This window comes from Astatotilapia calliptera, chromosome 15, assembly GCF_964374335.1.
Source record: "Astatotilapia calliptera chromosome 15, fAstCal68.1, whole genome shotgun sequence".
In the NCBI taxonomy this organism is placed as follows: Eukaryota; Metazoa; Chordata; class Actinopteri; order Cichliformes; family Cichlidae; genus Astatotilapia; species Astatotilapia calliptera.
This window is the reverse complement of record NC_137436.1, coordinates 23,267,040-23,286,434: the sequence shown is the minus strand read 5'-3', so window position 1 is coordinate 23,286,434 and position 19,395 is coordinate 23,267,040. Positions and strand designations below refer to the sequence as shown.

Here is a 19,395-nt window from a genome sequence, read left to right as displayed (position 1 = left end):
TCTCTGTACTGTTTTCTGCATTATTCGCTTGCTTGTTACGCACAAGTCTACCGTTGTTTACAGCGCTGTCGGCTCTGATGCTCACACCTATATATAATATTTCTGACTGAGGCAAAATTTCCCAGATTCAAATCGAATCGAATTGAATCGAATCGATTCGGGACCTTGTGAATCGGAATCTAATCGATTCTAGAGATCAGTGACGATGCCCTATTACTACTGTCCGCCTCTCAGTGTTTCACTGCGAGGCTGTGAACTTTTTTAAACACGTGATGAACACTGCTAACGTTTGAATATCAGAAAGGTTTTTCTTTACTTTTGAGGGGTTTTTTTTAAGTTTCACACAAGCTAGAAGCTTTTTGCAAAGTCTTGCAGATGATTTTAATAATTAATGAGATGTGTCTTTCTTGACCAAAGCGAGTGATGCATGGAAATTATTTTTTAAAAATGAGTTTTTAATTTCGGTACTGTCAATAACAAGTACAATCAAATCTTTTAAGACCTCATGTGCCATGATCTCCAGCGTATTTGGGGTTTTGTATCACGTCATATATTAGTTGTGAAAATAAAATATTGAAAGTTGCCCCACGTCTGGGTCCCTGGTGTATCTGCAGTATGAGCTCAGGTCATCTTCTAAGGCTGCAGCTCTCTAGACCAGGTGAGTTTTATCTGGAAGAGAAGAGACAGATCTCAGGAGTCAACAGCTGCTCGTTTTCTTTTTGATCACTTTATAGAAAATCAAATAATACGGCTGTTCTCAAACTTGTTTTTCAAACAAGTTCTATTGAACATTAACAAAACAATACTTAAGTAGAATTTCAGTTAAATAAAAGCAAGAAGAATAGCATCAGTTTTGTTTTCCTCCATAAATCATTGATACAGCATAGTTCCACCTCATGTTTTTGATAAATATGTTTATGTCAGCCTGATCAAGACATGCAGCAATTAAGTGGTGCACTACAGATTTTAAACTTTAAGCCAGTTAACTACAGTACAAGTGGTAAATTTGCATTAGATGATTGCCTGGGTAAGTGATGTGAAACTCATTTTACTTTGTGGGCCACATACCATCAATTTAACCTTAAGTAGACTGGACTGGTAAGACCACTGCATCAAGTTTTTAACATCAAGCTAATAATAATACGCCTCGTTTTTTGCTTTTCCCGTCTACTGTTAGAGAAAGGCATCAGCGTGGCTCCTAGGTGTAAGTAGATTAGTAAGGTGTTGTATGACACATTGTGGGTAAAATCTTTTAATGAGAAGGCTGAGAAACTGACCATGATTCAGGGTTGAGGCTCAGATTTAGCACGTTAAACAGCCATGCTCTCCTTTTCTGCAAAACCATCCAATGAGGTGGAAAGGACCTACTGAGGCTGGGTCTGTCAGCAAAAACATGTGGGCCACATGTTTGACAACAGCAGTCATAAAACAGGTGACCTGTAGGGTCCTAATGTAATGGCATGTGTGCAAACTATCTCTCATTACTAACATTTCATTTCATTTCTCTGTACTGTGGAGCAAATGAAGGTACTAAACAAATTTCATCTTTAATAACGTAATACGGGAAATTGGAATATCTGGAAAGTGGGATTCTTTGATAAACTAAATAACTGTGGATACAGGTTTGCTGTAGTTTTAAAATATTGAATCTTTCAGCCTTTTAGAATTTAATTACCTAATTAAATATTAATATCTTTAAAGTATTTGGGACAGACACAGTTTCTCGTGTCCATATCAGATCTACAGAAACATTTCTCTAAAATCTTCAGAGAAGCCTTCTTACAGCCCTCCTCGAAGTGCCTTCTCTCCGGGAGCTTGATGGGGGCAGGCCGCTGGGTGCAGGCCTCTCTGCGCTGCGGTCCGCCGGTCAGAGCTGTAAGGAGAACCGAGCTGGACTTCAAGTGACTCCGGTAATGTCTCCTCTGTGATCTCTCCCAGCCCTGCCGGGGGTTCATCTCCACCTGACACCACGTCTCCCTGCTCTGATTCAGCTCCAGCAGAGCCCGATCCTCATACCCGGACATTACTTTTTATCTTTGTAGGAAGTATTAATGTGGACTAGATTTCCTTTCATAAATTATCCAAAGGTAAGCTGTGAGAATGCACTAGTTACCTGGGCAACAAGAAACCGGAAGAGGGGTCTCAAAGATAATTTATTAAGGGAGATGAGCCACTCTGTGGAGCAAAAGTAGAACATCCCTCGCCTCGAGATTACTAGAATGTGGAGTAAGAATCCCACATCAGATATTAAATTTCAAATTTAGTCGAGGTGTGATCTTAGTTTCCTTTGGTTTTGTTTTATTCTTTAGTTGTCAGGCTTTCATAAAACACTGATACATGAGAAAACAAGCCTTGTACGAGATTCAACATCAGGTATTCTACAGTCTGCAGAACCTGTAAAGCCAGCTGCATAAAAACAAAATAAATAAAACCAACCACTGTGTATAATTAACGTAGTTGTGACGTCCGGAGTGGACAGAAGTTTGATTAAGCCCACTGAGAAAGAACCTAATAATAATAACTGGGATATTTACAAGCTGGAGATTTATAAATGATTGCAAGCTGAATATTTACACATTGTTCAGTGAAGTCAAACAACACTGCACTGCCATTCATTGGAAAAGAAACACAGAAAGGGCTGTGAAATGTTGCTTGCTTTGCATTTTAAAGTCCAGTAAAGAGATCAGATGCGTGTAGATTTTACTGTAGGTGTGAATCACCTGTAGGATCAGACTTGCTGCGGCATCCAGTCTCACTGGGTCACACTAGGATTAGAGCAGATAATGCTCAGCATATGGACAGGCTACTTTGAGTATATGGAACAGGCAGCGTAGCTACAGACTAAAGGAACACTGATTAGTTTTATATTTTTTCTATCAGTTCTGTTCATCTTTACTTGTATACCATTTACAGTATTAGAGGAAGAACCCCTGCAATCTGATAATCCCCATTAAGGTAGGGCTTGGCGACTGTGGTGAGGAAGAACACTGTTTTATCCACGTCTCCCATAGGCTCAGGGAGGCACAACCATCTGTTGTGACCAAAGAAAGAGGAGTGTAGACAGTGTAAACATAAAATCCACGAGAGAGTGGCCAAACATTAGTCGCATAGAGTAGTGGCATATTAGCAGCAGGAGTAAAAAGAAAAAGAAGGAAATGCTTAGTGCATCATGGGAAGTCTCCCAGCACCCTGGGCATACAACAGCATAAATATCAGGTGAGTCAAGCGTGCCTGCTCCAGCCCTGCTTTAAACAAAGCAGCCTCTACTTTGTTTAAAGCAGGGCTCTAAAAGTAGAGGGTGTGTCTATTGCTCCCAAACTGAGCTGTTTCCACGGGAGAGTCTGACAGTTTAAGGCCGTGTTTCTAGGAGCCGCTGACTATGGTACCGAGAGATCTCACAAGAAGCACAGATTACATGAAAATAACTCACTCATCTAATTTGGTAGAAATTAGAAACAGTCTAACATCCACAAACATTTAAATGATCTCGCGTTACTTTTTTGGTATTAGAAAGCAGATTAAAGTGAAGATGATTTAGTGACGAAACTGACTCGTTTTGACTTCCTAGCAGAGACTTTTCTTTACGTGTGCATCAGAGCTTCCACGGTTACCATTCACACATACGCCCAGACAGGCAGCACTACTAGATACTACTACAAGCTCATGCTGCTCTGCTATTGGCTCATCGTTATCGAAAGGCTTTGTGTCAGAGTCGGCTTAAAAGGTAGAGAGACGTATTGAAACCACCAGACAGGGAGAGAGAGAGAGAGAGAATCAAGTGTGTCAGACCGGGAGCAGCACGCTGTTTGACAGAAGCCGGGTATTGTTTTCTAAGGAGTGTTGAGTGTTCGAGTATTTTCATATTTAAGGATATGTAGTCAGCAGTTGTTCATATTTCAGTCATCTGCAGCTCAGCCTTCTTTTTCACCGGTAACCAAATGAGGAAACCTCTCTGTTTCCTGCTCAGCTCGCCTCAGTCGATCATCTCTGGACTCAGCATCGCGCAAAAAGAGCAAAAGGCTGCGAACACGCATCATGGTCGCCGGTGAGCTCGTGCAGGAGCATCTGCGCGCGGGTACCGGCGCACCTGACGACATCACGGTCGGCAGGAAGGAGCCAGAGGACGAGGAACGGCCAAACGAAGCGGTGCACGCGGGCGGGGCCGGGGAGACAATCTCAAAGCGCGCGCAGGAGCTGGAGGAGGACAAGGAAGCTCCGCCTGATGAAAGAGAGGTGATGCTACCTAACGGAGGAGGAGGAGGAGAAGGCGAGGAGGAGGAAGAGAAAAGGCTGGAGACCAGGGTGTACGCCCGCCGGTTCGCCGTGCTGGCTGTTTTCAGCCTGTACTCCCTCGTGAACGCCTTCCAGTGGATCCAGTACAGCATTATCACCAACGTGTTCACGCAGTACTACGGGGTGACCAACGACAAGGTGGACTGGCTCTCCATCGTCTACATGGTGGCCTACGTGCCGCTCATCTTCCCCGCCACCTGGCTGCTGGACCGAAAGGGTCTGCGCTTAACGGCCCTGCTGGGCGCCGGCCTCAACTGCGCCGGCGCCTGGCTGAAATGCGCGAGCGTGAACCCCCAGCTGTTCGCAGTCACCGTCACCGCGCAGGTCATCTGCTCCGTGGCGCAGGTGTTCATCCTCGGCCTGCCTTCCCGCGTGGCTTCGGTGTGGTTCGGACCCCGAGAGGTTTCCACTGCGTGCGCCACGGCAGTGCTCGGAAATCAGGTCAGCGCGTGCGCGTGTCACAGATTATTGATAGGTTAGGTTTGTGTGGAGTTTAGTGAGCAGACCGAGTCAGGGGGGAATAGAGACGTGATTCTATTTTAGTGATCATTCAAAGTTTTTACAGCAAATGAACAACAAATACAATAATAACAGCCAAGAACTCACTGACAATTATTGACCCCCCAAAAATCATTGTACCCACGAACGAACAGTCTAAATTCCAACATTTTCATTACTAGAAATAGAGAAATTAGAAAAACTAGGGACCAGTGGAACATACTAGGACTAATAAAACCTAAGAATAGGCCTATAGTAGATGAAAAATAATTTCTTAGCCACAGCCAACTAATGGACAACACTATCATCACCAGATTATCAGCTCTTTATATGCTCAGTTTAGCAATAGTAATATTTGTGTAAGTAAATAATCTCTTCTTCTCTCTCTTCCTGTGCCTTTTATTTGTAGTTGGGGACAGCCATTGGCTTCTTGTTGCCTCCTGTTTTGGTTCCTAACACCCCTGATAATGTTGAACTCACAGGTCACAACATCATGATTATGTTCTACGGTACAGCTGCCGTCTCCACGGTCCTCTTCGTCCTGGCAGTGATAGGTACACATTTAATATCACACAGTCGCACGCTGGCTTACATTATGCAAAGCAGCATACGTTTTCTTGGTACTGCCAAATGTTTCAGTTGCCAGGGAGTGGTGCTCAAACTCAGACTTCTGTTGTGTACATGTGTACAGAGGCCTGCAGGTACAAAGAACACTGGCACACCTCTGCTTCCAGGTACACAGGTGTGCAAGTATGCTTTTGTGCATCTAAGGGCCAGGTTGTCTTCTTGAGACTAAGATTATTGTAAATATTCTAAAAAACACTAAGCATCCAGTTCAGGATCATGAATTGGGTTTGAGATTAAGATTCTGCATCATTCTGTAAAGTGGGGTTAATAGTAGGTGTCTTTAAATATCTATGACACCGTATGTAAACACACAGTGTTGAAACTGCAGCTGGTTTAAAACGAGCCAATCAAGAGTTGACATATTATCAAAGTTCCATTGCAGTAATTTCAGGAACTCCTGGTTTTGGCAGCTGACTTCCTGAAACTACCTCAGACTCTATAACAAATCTCTGATTTAACCTCATACTTGAATTGAGTCAAAAATAATCTAAATAAATAGTTTATAATTCAAAATGTGGGCTGTATGTACGCAGATGTGTATTATTTACATTTGATACCACATATCAATAATTTCCTAACTTTTCTGGTTCTTGTATGCTCACAGAGGCTCTGATTTATTTTCTTCTCACATAAAAGGTCCATGACTTCACTGTTTCTGCCTTTTCCACAGTCATAAAAGACAGACCTCCTCTCCCTCCCAGTCAAGCACAGGCTGTCTTACCAGACTCCCCTCCTGAAGATTACTCTTACAAACAGTCCATCCTCAACCTGGTGAAGAATAAAGCCTTTGTCCTGCTCCTCATCACCTATGGCAAGTGTAAAACACCTGACTTTTACATTGTTTGTCTTTATTTTTGGTAACATTTTGGAGACTCTTTCAGGTCAGCAGATCTAATACATTACCATTAGTCAAAACAAACCCTGGCCACACTCAGCATATTCAGCCCTGATATTTCCTCCAATTATTTGATATGATATGAAGCAGGAGTCCAGTAAAGATTGCGTAATACTACGATCATTACCTATGTTATCCGGACTTACGGCCTATGCTGTTATCATCATGATGAATAGTAGCAACTTCTTCTCACCCACCATTATCACCTATACAGATTATCATTACAATGTCACAACCTTATCACTATAAAGTTACTCCAGATAGCAGCATTACCCACAGTACTGCTACACATATTTTCTTTCATTTGGTATGCTTTCTTTTTATGCTAGAATTACTTCTCTATGCACACCTCTGTTTCTGCATTCTTAGAAAACAGCTGACCGCTGTCTCACCTTTGATAAGCTCCATTAAACAAACACTGTGGCACCAAGGTTGAATTTCATAACCTTTTTTTGCTAGTGTGTAAATTTCAAGATGCTTGGGGCGATTTGTTCTAAAAAGAGCAGCACTGGGATACTTAAATAATAATAACTGGATATGCTAATGATAACTGGGATGCTCACTTCATCTTCTCTCCAGGTGATATTTGAAGAGTCATTAATAAAACATTGTCTGAAAATCACTGAGGGTATAAATCACATCCTTTATAAAGAGTATGAGTTGAAACCCTCAAGAAAAAGGTACAGGGTATCAAACTGTTATCTTACATGATGTGTTTTCCTCATTTGTCCAAGACAATTTTCCCCTAAAGGAGACAATAAAGGCTAATCTAACACACACACACACACACACACACACACACACACACACACACACACACACACACACACACACACACACACACACACACACACACACACACACACACACACAAACAGAGCTGTGCATTTAGTAATTTTCCATCAAATAAACATTAACTTCTAAAGTCGCAGCAATTCATTCTTGTGCTTTGTGAGTGAAATCAGTCTGAGGCCTCTGCATCAAGCACAAAGTATGCACCCTACATGAGTCCTACTGCACTGGCAAGAGGACATTGTGGGCTTTGTAGTGATGCATCCTATCTGAGGGTTGGGCTAACAGATCACATATTTTCTAAAATCATATCAGATTGTTTCTTCGATATGGGGTGCGTTAATTAAGTTTAGTAGGATTTCAGAAATATACATCAGTTTTACCCTTTTAAAACAAAGGGTATTCCGTGTCCTTGGCAGTGTACGTGGATAAATGACTTGCTAACTCTTGGTGTCAACCTACGTCCCTCCTTCAGGAAGCTGAGGAAAGAGTGAGGTAGAAAGGATTTTGCTCAGAATTGTAGAAGGAGAATCAGACCTATTGTAGTCAGAAGAGGAAGTGGAGGAGGGTAGGAATTAGAGCAAGATGGTGAAAGTGCAGAGGAGGCTGTACAAGTTATTGCAGAGCCTGAGCAGAGAAAAAGTGACAGCACCGTTATGGGTAAGAAGCAATTTGTAACCCAGGGCTTTAAAGCTTTTTGGGATTACAATGTGTACACTAAACACACACACACACACACACACACACACACACACACACACACACACACACACACACACACACACACATAAATGTAGAATGCATAATGAGCTAAAATTTAGCTTACATTAAAAACTTTTTTTGATTTCTGTCATTAGTAATACATTTGCTAAAAGTACATTAAAGGTTGGCTCTGAGGGGAAAACAATAATGCCCTCTGGAAGGTGAGACCTCTCTTAAACGGACTGCAACAGGACTACATCAGTGCTACATCAGTAGCTGAGGAGATGTCCTGTTCTCCACTTTGTGCCAGAGAAACCAAATCCCACAACTTCAGCCTAACATACACAACACTTCGTATCAGTAATAAACTTCAGGTATAGTCATTTCCTCAAAAGTTAGTATTCCCTCCTCTGAGCTTTCCTGTTTTGCTGTCTGGCCCTTCTCTACCTCGTCTCCTGACAGCACTAAGTCTGAGTCCCCTTTCACAATTCTGAGTGAAATCCTTTCTGCGTCACTCATATCACTCTGTCATGTCACACATGATCAGTGGGAGATATGACCTAACAACCTTAGTGATAATCAGGTGTGCAGAACGAAGTTTAAGCTAAAACTTCTTTGTTAAAATCATGTTTTAGTCTTCAGACATGTTACCTTCACCTAACTGTTGATGTCCATGAAATAAAAATACATTTTACCAGAAACCCACACAAAAATGAAAACAATATCATTACATTAAACCATTCTGCAGTCAAGCAAGACCAGATGTCCTTTACATAGGACTAAAAATAAATATTTTTTTTATTTTACTGTCACATATTTCTTTCAACCACAATACTTATATTATATAAAAATAAATAAATATCAAAAACTTTGATATTTTGCTTTTTTTTGGGGTCTCAGAGGCTCAATGAAAGAAGAGCTATAACATCAATTTACAGTACATCACTACTACTAATGCTACTTTTACTGTTTGGTTCTTATTTTAATGTCTGCTTTGGGTGTTTACATTCAGAATTATACTTATTATTTATTATTTATAATTATAAACATCCAATTCTAGCTCAGTCATAATCCTCATGGATTATTTCAATTTTAAGCTAAATGCAAAACTGTGCTCACCTTTGCCTTTGCTGTCTGTCTGCAGGTATAATGACTGGCTCCTTCTACTCTGTCTCAACACTTCTCAACCAGATGATCATGGCCTGTTATGAGGTAAAATCATCCATCCGTCCCAGCTGAGACTGGGCAAGATGACTCTGGAGAAGTTATGAGTATCACGAGGTCATTTTAGAAATGCCAGTTAACATAACATGCATATTTTGGGACTGGGAGTTATCCATAGCACCCGGAGGCAAACCAAAGCAGGAACAGGGAGAGCAAACAGACTCCACACAGAGAGGCCCCACAGAGCATGTGAGGCAGTTAGTGCTAACCGCTGTTACACATTACAGTACAATAATGTAGCAGACATCCATGACTACAAACACTCATCACAATCAAGTTGATTTGATTGTGAAGAGGTTGTTATTAATAATTAACATAGTAATCGTTATTCTGAGCTCTTAGCTCATGACGATCTTCACAGTTTTGTCATTTTGATCAGGTTGATTGGTTCTGGTGTCATTAAACTGGTCAATGGATTGCTCACTAGTTTGATATACTAATAAACATATTAATAAATCTTGTGCAGACATTTTGATGTTTGCACAAGATCAAGCCCAATAACTCTGGAAACCCACTGGTTTGAAATTTCCATCTTACTTATTCTGATACTTTTGATGTTAAGAAGCTCTTTCGTTTGGTAAAAGCGCTGGAAACTTGCAATCAACATGCTTACTTACTTATTGGTAAGATAACTCCGTTTTCTTATATAGCAAGATGTTAAGTAATACCACACAACCTACTAACTTTATTCATGTTTATCTGGCTTTTTTACTTAGGCTAATAACTGTGATGCATCTGTTTTTGTTTTGATGCTTTTGAGACTTCAAGAAACAAGTAAAAGCCACCTAGAGACCAAAGTTGGGGAGTCATGAATGTGAGACATAAATGCTTTTAAAAATAACCCAAACAATAACTGGTGACAGTCAACAAAGCTAAACATCTCTCCTCCTTGCATACAAGTGTCTAATATATATACCGATTTCCAACCTCTACAACACAGAACTCAATAGACTCTTTAAGCATAAAAAACGCTTAAATTACACATAAAACCATCTGATATTGCACTTTAATATCAGCAGCTGCAGTTCTGTGTGTACTGTATTTTGAGCCAAAGGGCAAAGTGAAGCCTTCAGTTCACTGTTTCTCTTTGATTTGACCCTCATGTTCTTAAAGGTTATGATGAAAAGAGCGTGAGTGTGGACGCAATGTGGGTAAAATACTGTCATCATAGTGGAAAATTGTTACTCTGTCAGCACATATGTGCACCAGCTGCTCCACTTCGACCACTGTAAACCATGTTTGTGTCATTTATGTTACTCTGGTGAATGTAAAATGCAGATAAAACAGGTGTTAGAAAACTGCAGAGTGGATGGAGAGGCTGAGAGGGAGAAATATACAGAGAGGTTATTGAGAAAGCAAAGAACAGAGCAACTTGTGACGGCTGCGATGAGACACGAGGTTATTGTCTACGGCTCTGAGTTCATTAGCTGCTTTCATGCATGCCTGCATCCCACCATAACACACACACACACACACACACACACACACACACACACACACACACACACACACACACACACACACACACACACACAAAGCTAAATCAACAGAGAGCGGGCTGATTCAGTCACTTTGAAAGACTCATGTCTTTTTTTCTCTGTCGCCATCAGACACTGTACACACACTGAGTGATGGAAAAGCTGATGCTCATTCAGCTGCTGCTTGTCTCAGCAATACAAACACACACACACACACACACACACACACACACACACACACACACACACACACACACACACACACACACACACACAGATCCTCAACCTTACATGACCTTAAAAAACTCTCCGTCTCTTGGCTAAACTGTTAGATGACTTTGCAGCCCTCTCCCACCAGAAGCATTTTAAACCTCTGACCCCCCCTCCCCCCAGCCTCCAATTAACAGCCATCATACTGACAAAACATGTGACTTTTTTTTAATCTCCACCTGCAACTGAGATACTGTATGCTCAGTTTAAACGGAGGCTAATGCCTTTGAATCAGCTGTCTGCTCTGTGGCTCTTGTAACCTCTCCTCTTCTCTCCTCTCCTCTCCTCTCCTCTCCTCTCCTCTTCTCTCGTCTCCTCTCCTCTCCTCTCCTCTCCTCAGAACCAGGAGTTGAATGCTGGTAGAATCGGTTTGACTTTGGTTGTTGCTGGGATGGTTGGATCTATCCTCTGTGGCCTTTGGCTGGACCGCACAAAGTTGTACAAGTAAGCGACACTTACACACTTACACAAGCTATAGATATAGTTTATGTTATAGGCTGGTGTCAAAAATATGACCCATCAGCCTGCAGGATGGTTTCTGGATGGCAGAAATATTAGTGTATTTTGCACATCTTTAAGAACGGTGATCCATTAAAGGCAGAAAGACTTCCTAATAACAAAGACATTACCTTTGATCTGGCAAAGGACACTGAAGTAAGACTGTTAAACCAAGGAGCTGTGCCAGTGTGTTTCTGAGGGATATTACAAAAGGTTGATTGATTTAAGAAAAACTGAGACATATTGCTGAAAAGTGAAAAGTGTTTTTTCAGCGGTTATTATACACTGCAGTGTATAATAACTGCTATGGCATGCTATGGCATGCTATGGCATGCTATGGCAGCCTCCTCTGCTCACTGGACACTGCCACAGCAGCATTTGCTTGAATTATAAGGTCTATTTCACATTCAGCACTTTTGAATGTGTTTGAGAACAGGCTCTGAACCAACGGAGGAAGCATTTTAAGGTTGAGACAGGAAAAAACCCTCCCCAGAGAGCTGACATAACATTACTAAAATATTATTGTGAACTGTAGCAGTAAGATTCCCCTTCATGACAGCTAAGACCAGGCTGCATACTTTTGATCATATAGAGGGATATCAGAGTTGTTTCATATGTCTGACACAAAGAGTGGTAATCCCTCAGCCAGGAGGGCAGGTACAGTAAATTAAAGCAGTCAAACACCTGCCACTTTGCCCATGATTCAGTTTCTGCAATTAAAGCTCTATTTTAATGTTTTCTCATAGTTTTTGTCAGTTTGTTTTGGTCTGTGTGGGAGAAAAAACAGTTTGATATGTTGAGAAGTATGAAGGCTGTGTTTGTGCTTGGTGACCATAGTACGGGGGCTCTCATGTTCGCGCTGTTGCTTTTTCACAGGATCACCACACTGATCGTGTACATCCTGTCGTTTGTGGGCATGTTGGTCTTCACCTTCACTCTGGACCTAAAAAACATCCACTTGGTCTTTGTCACTGCTGGAGTCCTGGGGTAGGTCCAGCTGTTCTTAAGAAGCATTAAAGAAATATATATACATAGAATATATTTAGTGTTATAGTTATATTATTTAATAACAACAACAAACAAACCAACAGAGAACAGGCTTTACCTTCCTTTTAAACTGAGTATACAGATCTCAGTTACAAAAGCTGCTTTTCATTTTGCAGGCTCTGTTGTTGATGCTAGTACGTTAAATTAGCTTGTTTGCAGGCCACACATCTTTCAGTGTTTTTTGTTGAAACACACCCCACCCCTAGGGAGATACAGTGCCGATGTTTACATGTAAATACCAAATGAAAATACATATTCTTGCACATTATGTAGATCAGGTCATTGGATTTTGTTTTGACTCTAAACCTCGTTTCTGTGACTTCTGTGTTTCAGGTTCTTCATGACAGGTTACTTGCCACTGGGCTTTGAGTTTGGAGTGGAGATCACCTACCCTGAGTCTGAGGGAACATCATCAGGACTCCTCAATGCCTTTGCTCAGGTACTCCAGAAGCTGTGCAACACTTTCTCATACTTAAGGAGCGCCTTCTATTTGCACTATGGGCCACATCTGCAGTAAGAAAACATAAGATTGGACCTCTTTCTCCAAACAGCTTTTGATTCCTCTAATAATAAAACATTTTTTTTATCTGAAGCATTTATTTAAAGAAGCTAAATATTATTTTTCATTTTATACCTTTTGGCTACAAATTTTCCACATCTTCTTATCACTTTGCCAGTGATCAGAGACTGGAATGTTTTTTAAGGATGTAATGTACTTTATTAGCAATTGTTGCTAACATGCTATGTGGGTGTTTACTTATCTTGCAGATATTTGGGATTATTTTCACTCTGATTCAGGGAAAACTGACCACAGACCATGGCCCACTGTCTGGAAATCTCTTTCTCTGTGCCTGGATCTTCCTGGGAATAATTCTTACAGGTAAGCAGTGTGCGTGTGTGTGGGGGTGGGGGGGGGGGTTTATATGGATGTCACTATGTGTTCATGTGTTCATTAAATGAAATATTAGATTTCTAATATTTCATGATGTTTTGTTTTCAGCCTTAATCAAATCAGAACTGAAAAGACACAATGTGAACATGGGAGCAGACAGCAATCACCTGAAAGCGGTAAGTCCTTCCAGGAATGTTTCAACTAGATTAAACAGTTTAGCTAAACAGTAAAATAAAATATTAGTATTATAAAATGTAACCTAATAAAGTTCTTTGCCTCTTGAAAGTAGAGTCTTTATCCGGAAACAAACAAATGTAAATTCACACGCTTACAGAAAATAAAAATTATATTTTTATTGTAATGGCAGAAAAGTAGCAATAATTGATAGTAAATGGAAACCATTCACAGGCACCTTTCAAAATATCTCTTTTACATTATGTTGTTGGCTTTCTGTGTCCTGTACAGCTGACTGTATTTAGTTTGAGTGTCTCTTTGTGTGATATTTTAATGTGACCTTCAGAGGTGACAGATTCTTGAACCTTTCTCTACTTTCCCTGAACATTGAGTCTCTTTTTGTTTCTGTTCTGGCATTTAGCCTTGCAAATTGTCCTCTAAGCAGACAAGGCTTTAAAACCCTATCTTTCGCACATTATCTTGCTGCCAGCTGGTTGTTTCTAATCATTTTGCTTAAAACCCTTTAGACAAGCCAGGCCTTTAAATCTGTTTAAGGACTCTCCATTCAGTTGATAGACCACCTTCCCACCATCCTGCTGAGTCACAGTTGAAGCGCCCTTTAGAGACCCGAGTTTATTCAGGCTCTCCTTCGTTGCTTTTATCACGTTTGAAGTTTTTTTTTAAAAAAATGGTTCACACAATCTTTTGTAGGTTATGAGGTTACCACAATTTAATAAATGCAAAAAATAAAATAGCAAAAATGATTTGTCCAACTGTTCCTTTGCTTCAGGGGTCACAAGTAATGCCTGCATGTTTTTATTGGTGCCATCTGGTGGCAGTGTTAAGAATAACGTTTTAGTAGGTGCTAAATAGAGCACAGGACTGTGCCAGCTTCAATCAGAACAGAGATTTAATCACACAAAATCTACAAATAGTAGATAATAAATTACATAAAGAGTAATGCTGGATTTGGATAAAACCCTGAATTGCCACATTTCTGAAATCCACAGCTCAGAAAAACCTAAAACCATGAGAAGAGATGTAAATAAGGAAATTGTCACGGTCTGGCTAGGGCAGACCGTATGTTGCAGGGAAGGACTCAAGCGCAGACCAAAATGAGATGTGAATAACAAAACAAGCCGTTTATTAAGGCAAGAAATGAGGGTACAAAATAATAGGGAATCGATGAAAACTAAACAATGACCTAAACTGGGTGAACTAAAACGAAACATACAAAACTCTAAACATAACAAACTGACAGGGATACCTGGAGCGGAGACATAGGAAACAACGGAGCAGTACAACGGACGACCTGACAAAGAATGACTGTGAACACACAGACTAAATGGACACAGGAGGATAATGAGGGAAGTGGCAACACATGGGAACCCAGCTGACACATAAACATAATTACGTCACAGGGGGAGAGTAACTGAACATGATGAACACAGACACACCAGACCTCTTCACAATAAAACAGGAAACACAGTGAGATATAGACATGACAACCTGAACTGACAACATAAGCCACAGACATGAAATACATGAAAAGCAGGGGAGACTTAACATAGTGGAAACACGAGGGGAAAATAACTAGAAACACCTAGGCATGATTATGATGAACTTAGGAAACCTGAAGGCTACATAAACTAAACACAAAACGCTGGGTCAGCAGACCCAGGATCATGACAGAAATATCTTATAGTTACAAGAGTCACAGGAGTTGTTCTTTTGTGGGTTATTTGGCAGTTACTAGAAAAAGCCCAAAAAGAGATGTGTGCATCAAGTCTGATTAATTACATTACAGTTCATTTTGATTTCTTGTTTGTGTCCCAGCTTACTACTGATTGTCCTGGAGACTGCCCTTCAGAAAAGAAATCCAATGGAGACAAGATGGAGCCCTCAGTCAGCTTCTCTCGTGAAACCTCACTGTGACCTGCCAAGTCACACAATCACAAACAAGTGAGACTATCTCCCTGCTCCCGTGGGAAACAAGTTGGCATCAAATACCTACAGCAGTACCTGCTTTTTGTTGCCAAAAATCTCCTCCTTAAAACTTGGAAAGTTGAAGGCGCCGGGCGTGAGCCAGGTCTAATTAAAGACAGCCACAATCTACAGGTGATTTAGGACAGGTGTCTCATGGATGGGATCGGTTAATGTTGTAACCAAGCTGCCTGACTCCTTTCAAAGCTCCTGGAAAGATTGTTGTACACTGACATGCAGAAGACACTCCATTGCACTTTACTTGGCTGTAGGTAAAGGCTGGCACTCTTAGCTGGTTAGTGAAGGAAAACTGGCTGGAACCCCCCCGCCAGTCCCAGACGACTGTGACACTGGTTCCTGTAACACTGCAAGAGAAAGCGAGCAGAGCAATCTTGTTCAGTTTTATACTGCCACAGATGTTAGGCCACCATTTCCTGAGTTTACTTGAATTATTCTTTGAAGCTCTACTCTAGATGTGAATCTCACTGTAAATATCTATTAAATTTTTTTACATGGCAGTAATCAAAAGGTCCTTTGACTCAGATTAACTCCTGGAATCTGTTTCAAACCTGCTTCAGCAAAGAATACGGAACATGTTTACTGTTTTCTATAAAGCAGCATGAATTGACTGTGTATAAAGGATGGATGTAGGCACTGTGACATCACCAACCCACAGTTTGAAACCTCAACATTAGCAATTTGGAAGCTGCCACGCCGTGTTTCTTTTGGAGTCAGAAGTGACCATATTTAGATGAGAGGGTGGGGTGCTAGCTAGGGCTCAGCTAACTTTCGTTAGCAAACTGCATCCATAAAGTGCACAGGTCCACAAACACTGATCCTAAATAGTTCCAAGTAAAAGACTTCAAATTATGAAAATAATAATGAATATTTAAGTTTCACGGACAGCTTGGATGGGCTTTTCCACACAGACAGCCATTAAAAGTCTTTCACAAAGCATCGGCACAATGGAGACGTCAATTTAGGGAAGTTGGTTTAAAAGATTCAGTTCAATGACATTTTATTTATACAGCGCTAAATCACAACAACAGTCGCCTCAAGGCGCTTTATATTATGAGGTAGACCCTAAATTTATACATACAAAGCGAAACCCAACAATCATATGACCCTCTATGAGCAAGCACTTTGGCGATAGTGGGAAGGAAAAACTTGCTTTTAACAGGAAGAAACCTCCAGCAGAACCAAGCTCAGGAGGGGCGGGGCCATCTGCTGCGGCTGGTTGGGGAGAGAGAAGGAAGACAGGGTAAAAAGCATGTTGTGGAAGCGAGCCAGAGATTAATAACTAGTATGATGACTAGTATAATGCAGAGAAGTCTATTAACACATAGTGAGTGAGAAAGGTGACTGAAGAAGAAACACTCAATGCATCATGGGAATCCCCCAGTAGCCTATGCCTATTTTAGCATAAGTAAGTAAGGATTCAGGGTCACCTGGTCCAGTCCTAACTATATGCTTTAGCAAAAAGGAGAGTTTTAAACCTAATCTTAAAAGTAGAGATAGTGTCTGTCTCCCAAATCCAAACTAGAGCTGGTTCCATAGTCGAGGGGCCTGGCAGAAAGTTACTTGCCTGTGTGGCACACCTGTGAAATAAAGGAGCCACACCCTCACTTTAAGCCTTTAACTTTATCCAGATGGATGGTTATAGCTAAAAAGAAACTCAGCTCTAGTTTAGTTGTCATGGTGGGAGAAATTAGCTTCGCCCAGCTGTTTCTTGTAAATATGTTATTTTCATGTCATGCTGAATTTGGGCATTTCAACATGGGCGTCTCTGGGAAATGACTCGTTTTTTGCGCCAATGGCAAGTGGCCAATCAAGGAATTGCACTTCTTTGCTAGATGATGTCTAAAAATCACCATGAAGACCTCATTGCGTTTAACTGTAGTTTCTTTTTACCGCAGCATTGTGTATAGATGTGTGCTGTTTTGCTGGACACATTTAAAGCTCCAGTGACATTTCATGGTGACTGAATGCACCTACTTGCTACGTCCCCCCCAAAAAGGTTCAATAGTTAAGGAAATGAATAATCCCTGAGCATTGTACCTTCTTTCTTCTGTTTACACACAAAGATAGTGTAGGATCAGAACACTTGATCTTAGAAGCTCTTTTTATAGAGACGCACACAATCATATCCTAATGTGAACACATGCAGTCACAAAGAGCAAATAGTTTAGTTATCATTTGGAGGGAAGGCGAAAGCTGATGACATGGTAACTCGGCGGTAATATCGCTCAATAAAACAGATTGTGGAACTCATAAATATGTGACAAGTGGAATGTGCTGCAGTGTTTTCCAAATTTGGACCAAACAGAATGTAGCGCACAGTTCAGCGCACAATTTTAAACACAGGCACAACTTTAGGCCTTTTTCTGAAATACATGATTTCAGTTTTAACTCTATCCGTTATGCATGTCATGGCTGGTCGAGCTGCCGTTTGTGGGACGAGGAAAGCAGAGTGGACAGGAGAAGCACAAAAGTTTGACATCTGAATATTCTCAGTTTAATATTCCTACTGTATCCATAAAAGTTTTTCTTTTTCCTTTTAAAGTCTTGCATAAACGCAGATACTTTGGTCTTAGCTGACACGTAGCCTTGTTTCATGTTTGTGTCCAAGCTCGTAAACCTTGTAAGAAACACATTTGTTTTCACTTATTTTGACCTCATAAGTCCTGGTCTATAATGTGAAATGCATGAAGTCAGACTTCGATTCTATTTTTACTTAAAAATTGTAAATTAGAATAAATAACAGACTTATTGAGTAAGTCTCATTACAAATGTACTAAATAGGATGCAACAAAGCACAACAAATCATATGCACCAGGTGGCCTCTTCAGTAGATGTGCCGCACTTGTCAACCTTAGGGCTAATTTGTTATGGCTACTCCTCATACTTGATCGGTAGGAGGGCTTAAAAAAATCGGGCTCACCATCACAGACATTTACCTGTCCATTCTTGTGTTCTTTTAATTCAGCTAAGAACTGAAAAGATGTAGAAAGAGAGCGTTTGTCTTCCTCCTATGTGCAAGATTTTTTGGTATAAACATTTATTTTTCTGCTTTCTGCTGCAATCTCACCAACTCTTCACTCCAAGAGGATTCATGTCAGTTGACAGGGTCTCTTTGTTTTTCTGGAATTTGTAAGTAAATAAATATTGATTGACAATTACATATTGATACCACAACCTCAAACATTTTACTTTTTTATACCCTTACCTTTGAGATGGTAGGGTATTTCTCCAAACAACTGTTAAATCCTCCGTTAAACCTTTCTTTTTTCTCAGAATCTTTAAAATACTTTTATTTTATGCATTTTTCCTGTTTTCTGGCTTCTTGTTAATCAAGATATGTTTTGTTTTTTTTACTTTTTCTGACTCACTGATGTTTGTCATTTTTATAAACTACTAAAAGGTTTTATCTGGAATATAATTTGATTTTATTTATTTTCAGTCTATTTATTTTCCTGTGAGTATGTTACAGAAAACAGCACTTAACAATTACAATGATGAGGTGGTGAATAACATGGCCTTGTAGTCTGAAAAGACTTCAGCCTCTGGGGTAAAAGTATTTCATATTTTGTCAGCCATATTTTACACTGTCAACATCCAGTTTTGAACATTTCTTCATGGAAATAAATTATGTGAAATCAGTAAAGCATTATATGCTTCCTTTGTCTTGGGGATACTGTTTGCATTAACTGGGTCACTGGATTTAGTGGCTATTTTATATCAGCATTAGAAACAGTTTTTATGCAGCAGATGTTTTTAATGCTTTTGCATGATTGACAGTTTCTGTATTCTGACATGTAAAAATCAAGTAGTTGAGGGTAGTTTGCGACTTTTTGTTCTCCCACACAAGTTTAATCTTTAAAGGCTAAATAGACCAAAACAAGCTGCTGCACATCGCACTGCATTGAGCCCCTAGCTCACTGGTATTCTCTCAAATGGTCAGCCAAAAGTTAAAAATAAAGAAAACTGGTTAAAAATTTGAATTTTTGCAAATGTGGAGGACT

General features: G+C 40.4%; 2 protein-coding genes across 4 annotated transcripts; one reads left to right on the top strand and one right to left on the bottom strand.

Moving 5' to 3' along the window:
* Positions 1-434: 434 nt before the first annotated feature.
* Positions 435-2,172, bottom strand: spata45 (spermatogenesis associated 45). Its single transcript, XM_026194872.2, has 2 exons — positions 1,784-2,172; positions 435-669 (listed from the first exon to the last, which is right to left on the bottom strand). The coding sequence occupies exons 1-2, from the start codon at positions 2,022-2,024 to the stop codon at positions 650-652; spliced, it is 261 nt and encodes an 86-aa protein (XP_026050657.1). The 5' UTR covers positions 2,025-2,172; the 3' UTR covers positions 435-649.
* Positions 2,173-3,081: 909 nt separating this feature from the next.
* flvcr1 (FLVCR choline and heme transporter 1) lies at positions 3,082-15,901 on the top strand. Of its 3 annotated transcripts, XM_080289683.1 has the most exons (11): positions 3,082-3,216; positions 3,968-4,734; positions 5,201-5,345; positions 6,089-6,229; positions 8,952-9,019; positions 11,120-11,223; positions 12,154-12,264; positions 12,658-12,763; positions 13,093-13,204; positions 13,325-13,392; positions 15,227-15,901. In XM_080289683.1, exons 2-11 carry the CDS (start codon positions 4,036-4,038, stop codon positions 15,323-15,325), a joined length of 1,653 nt encoding a protein of 550 aa, XP_080145809.1. In that variant the 5' UTR covers positions 3,082-3,216; positions 3,968-4,035; the 3' UTR covers positions 15,326-15,901. The 3 variants fall into 3 exon arrangements, with proteins under 3 accessions (XP_080145809.1, XP_026050649.2, XP_026050650.2); XM_026194864.2 differs by lacking the exon at positions 3,082-3,216 and having other exon boundaries at positions 3,768-4,734; XM_026194865.2 differs by lacking the exons at positions 3,082-3,216; positions 15,227-15,901 and adding an exon at positions 14,652-14,879 and having other exon boundaries at positions 3,768-4,734.
* The last annotated feature ends 3,494 nt before the right edge of the window (positions 15,902-19,395 follow it).

Bases quoted from the DNA above. Each gene is read 5' to 3' on its own strand.
- spata45 (XM_026194872.2), bottom strand. From the start codon at position 2,024: ATGTCCGGGTATGAGGATCGGGCTCTGCTGGAGCTGAATCAGAGCAGG. The intron at 670-1,783 runs GTAAGAAGGCTT...CTTCTCTTCCAG, and splicing joins AAGGCACTTCGAGGAGGGCT to ATAAAACTCACCTGGTCTAG.
- flvcr1 (XM_080289683.1), top strand. From the start codon at position 4,036: ATGGTCGCCGGTGAGCTCGTGCAGGAGCATCTGCGCGCGGGTACCGGC. The intron at 4,735-5,200 runs GTCAGCGCGTGC...TTTTATTTGTAG, and splicing joins CGGCAGTGCTCGGAAATCAG to TTGGGGACAGCCATTGGCTT. The intron at 13,393-15,226 runs GTAAGTCCTTCC...TTTGTGTCCCAG, and splicing joins ACAGCAATCACCTGAAAGCG to CTTACTACTGATTGTCCTGG.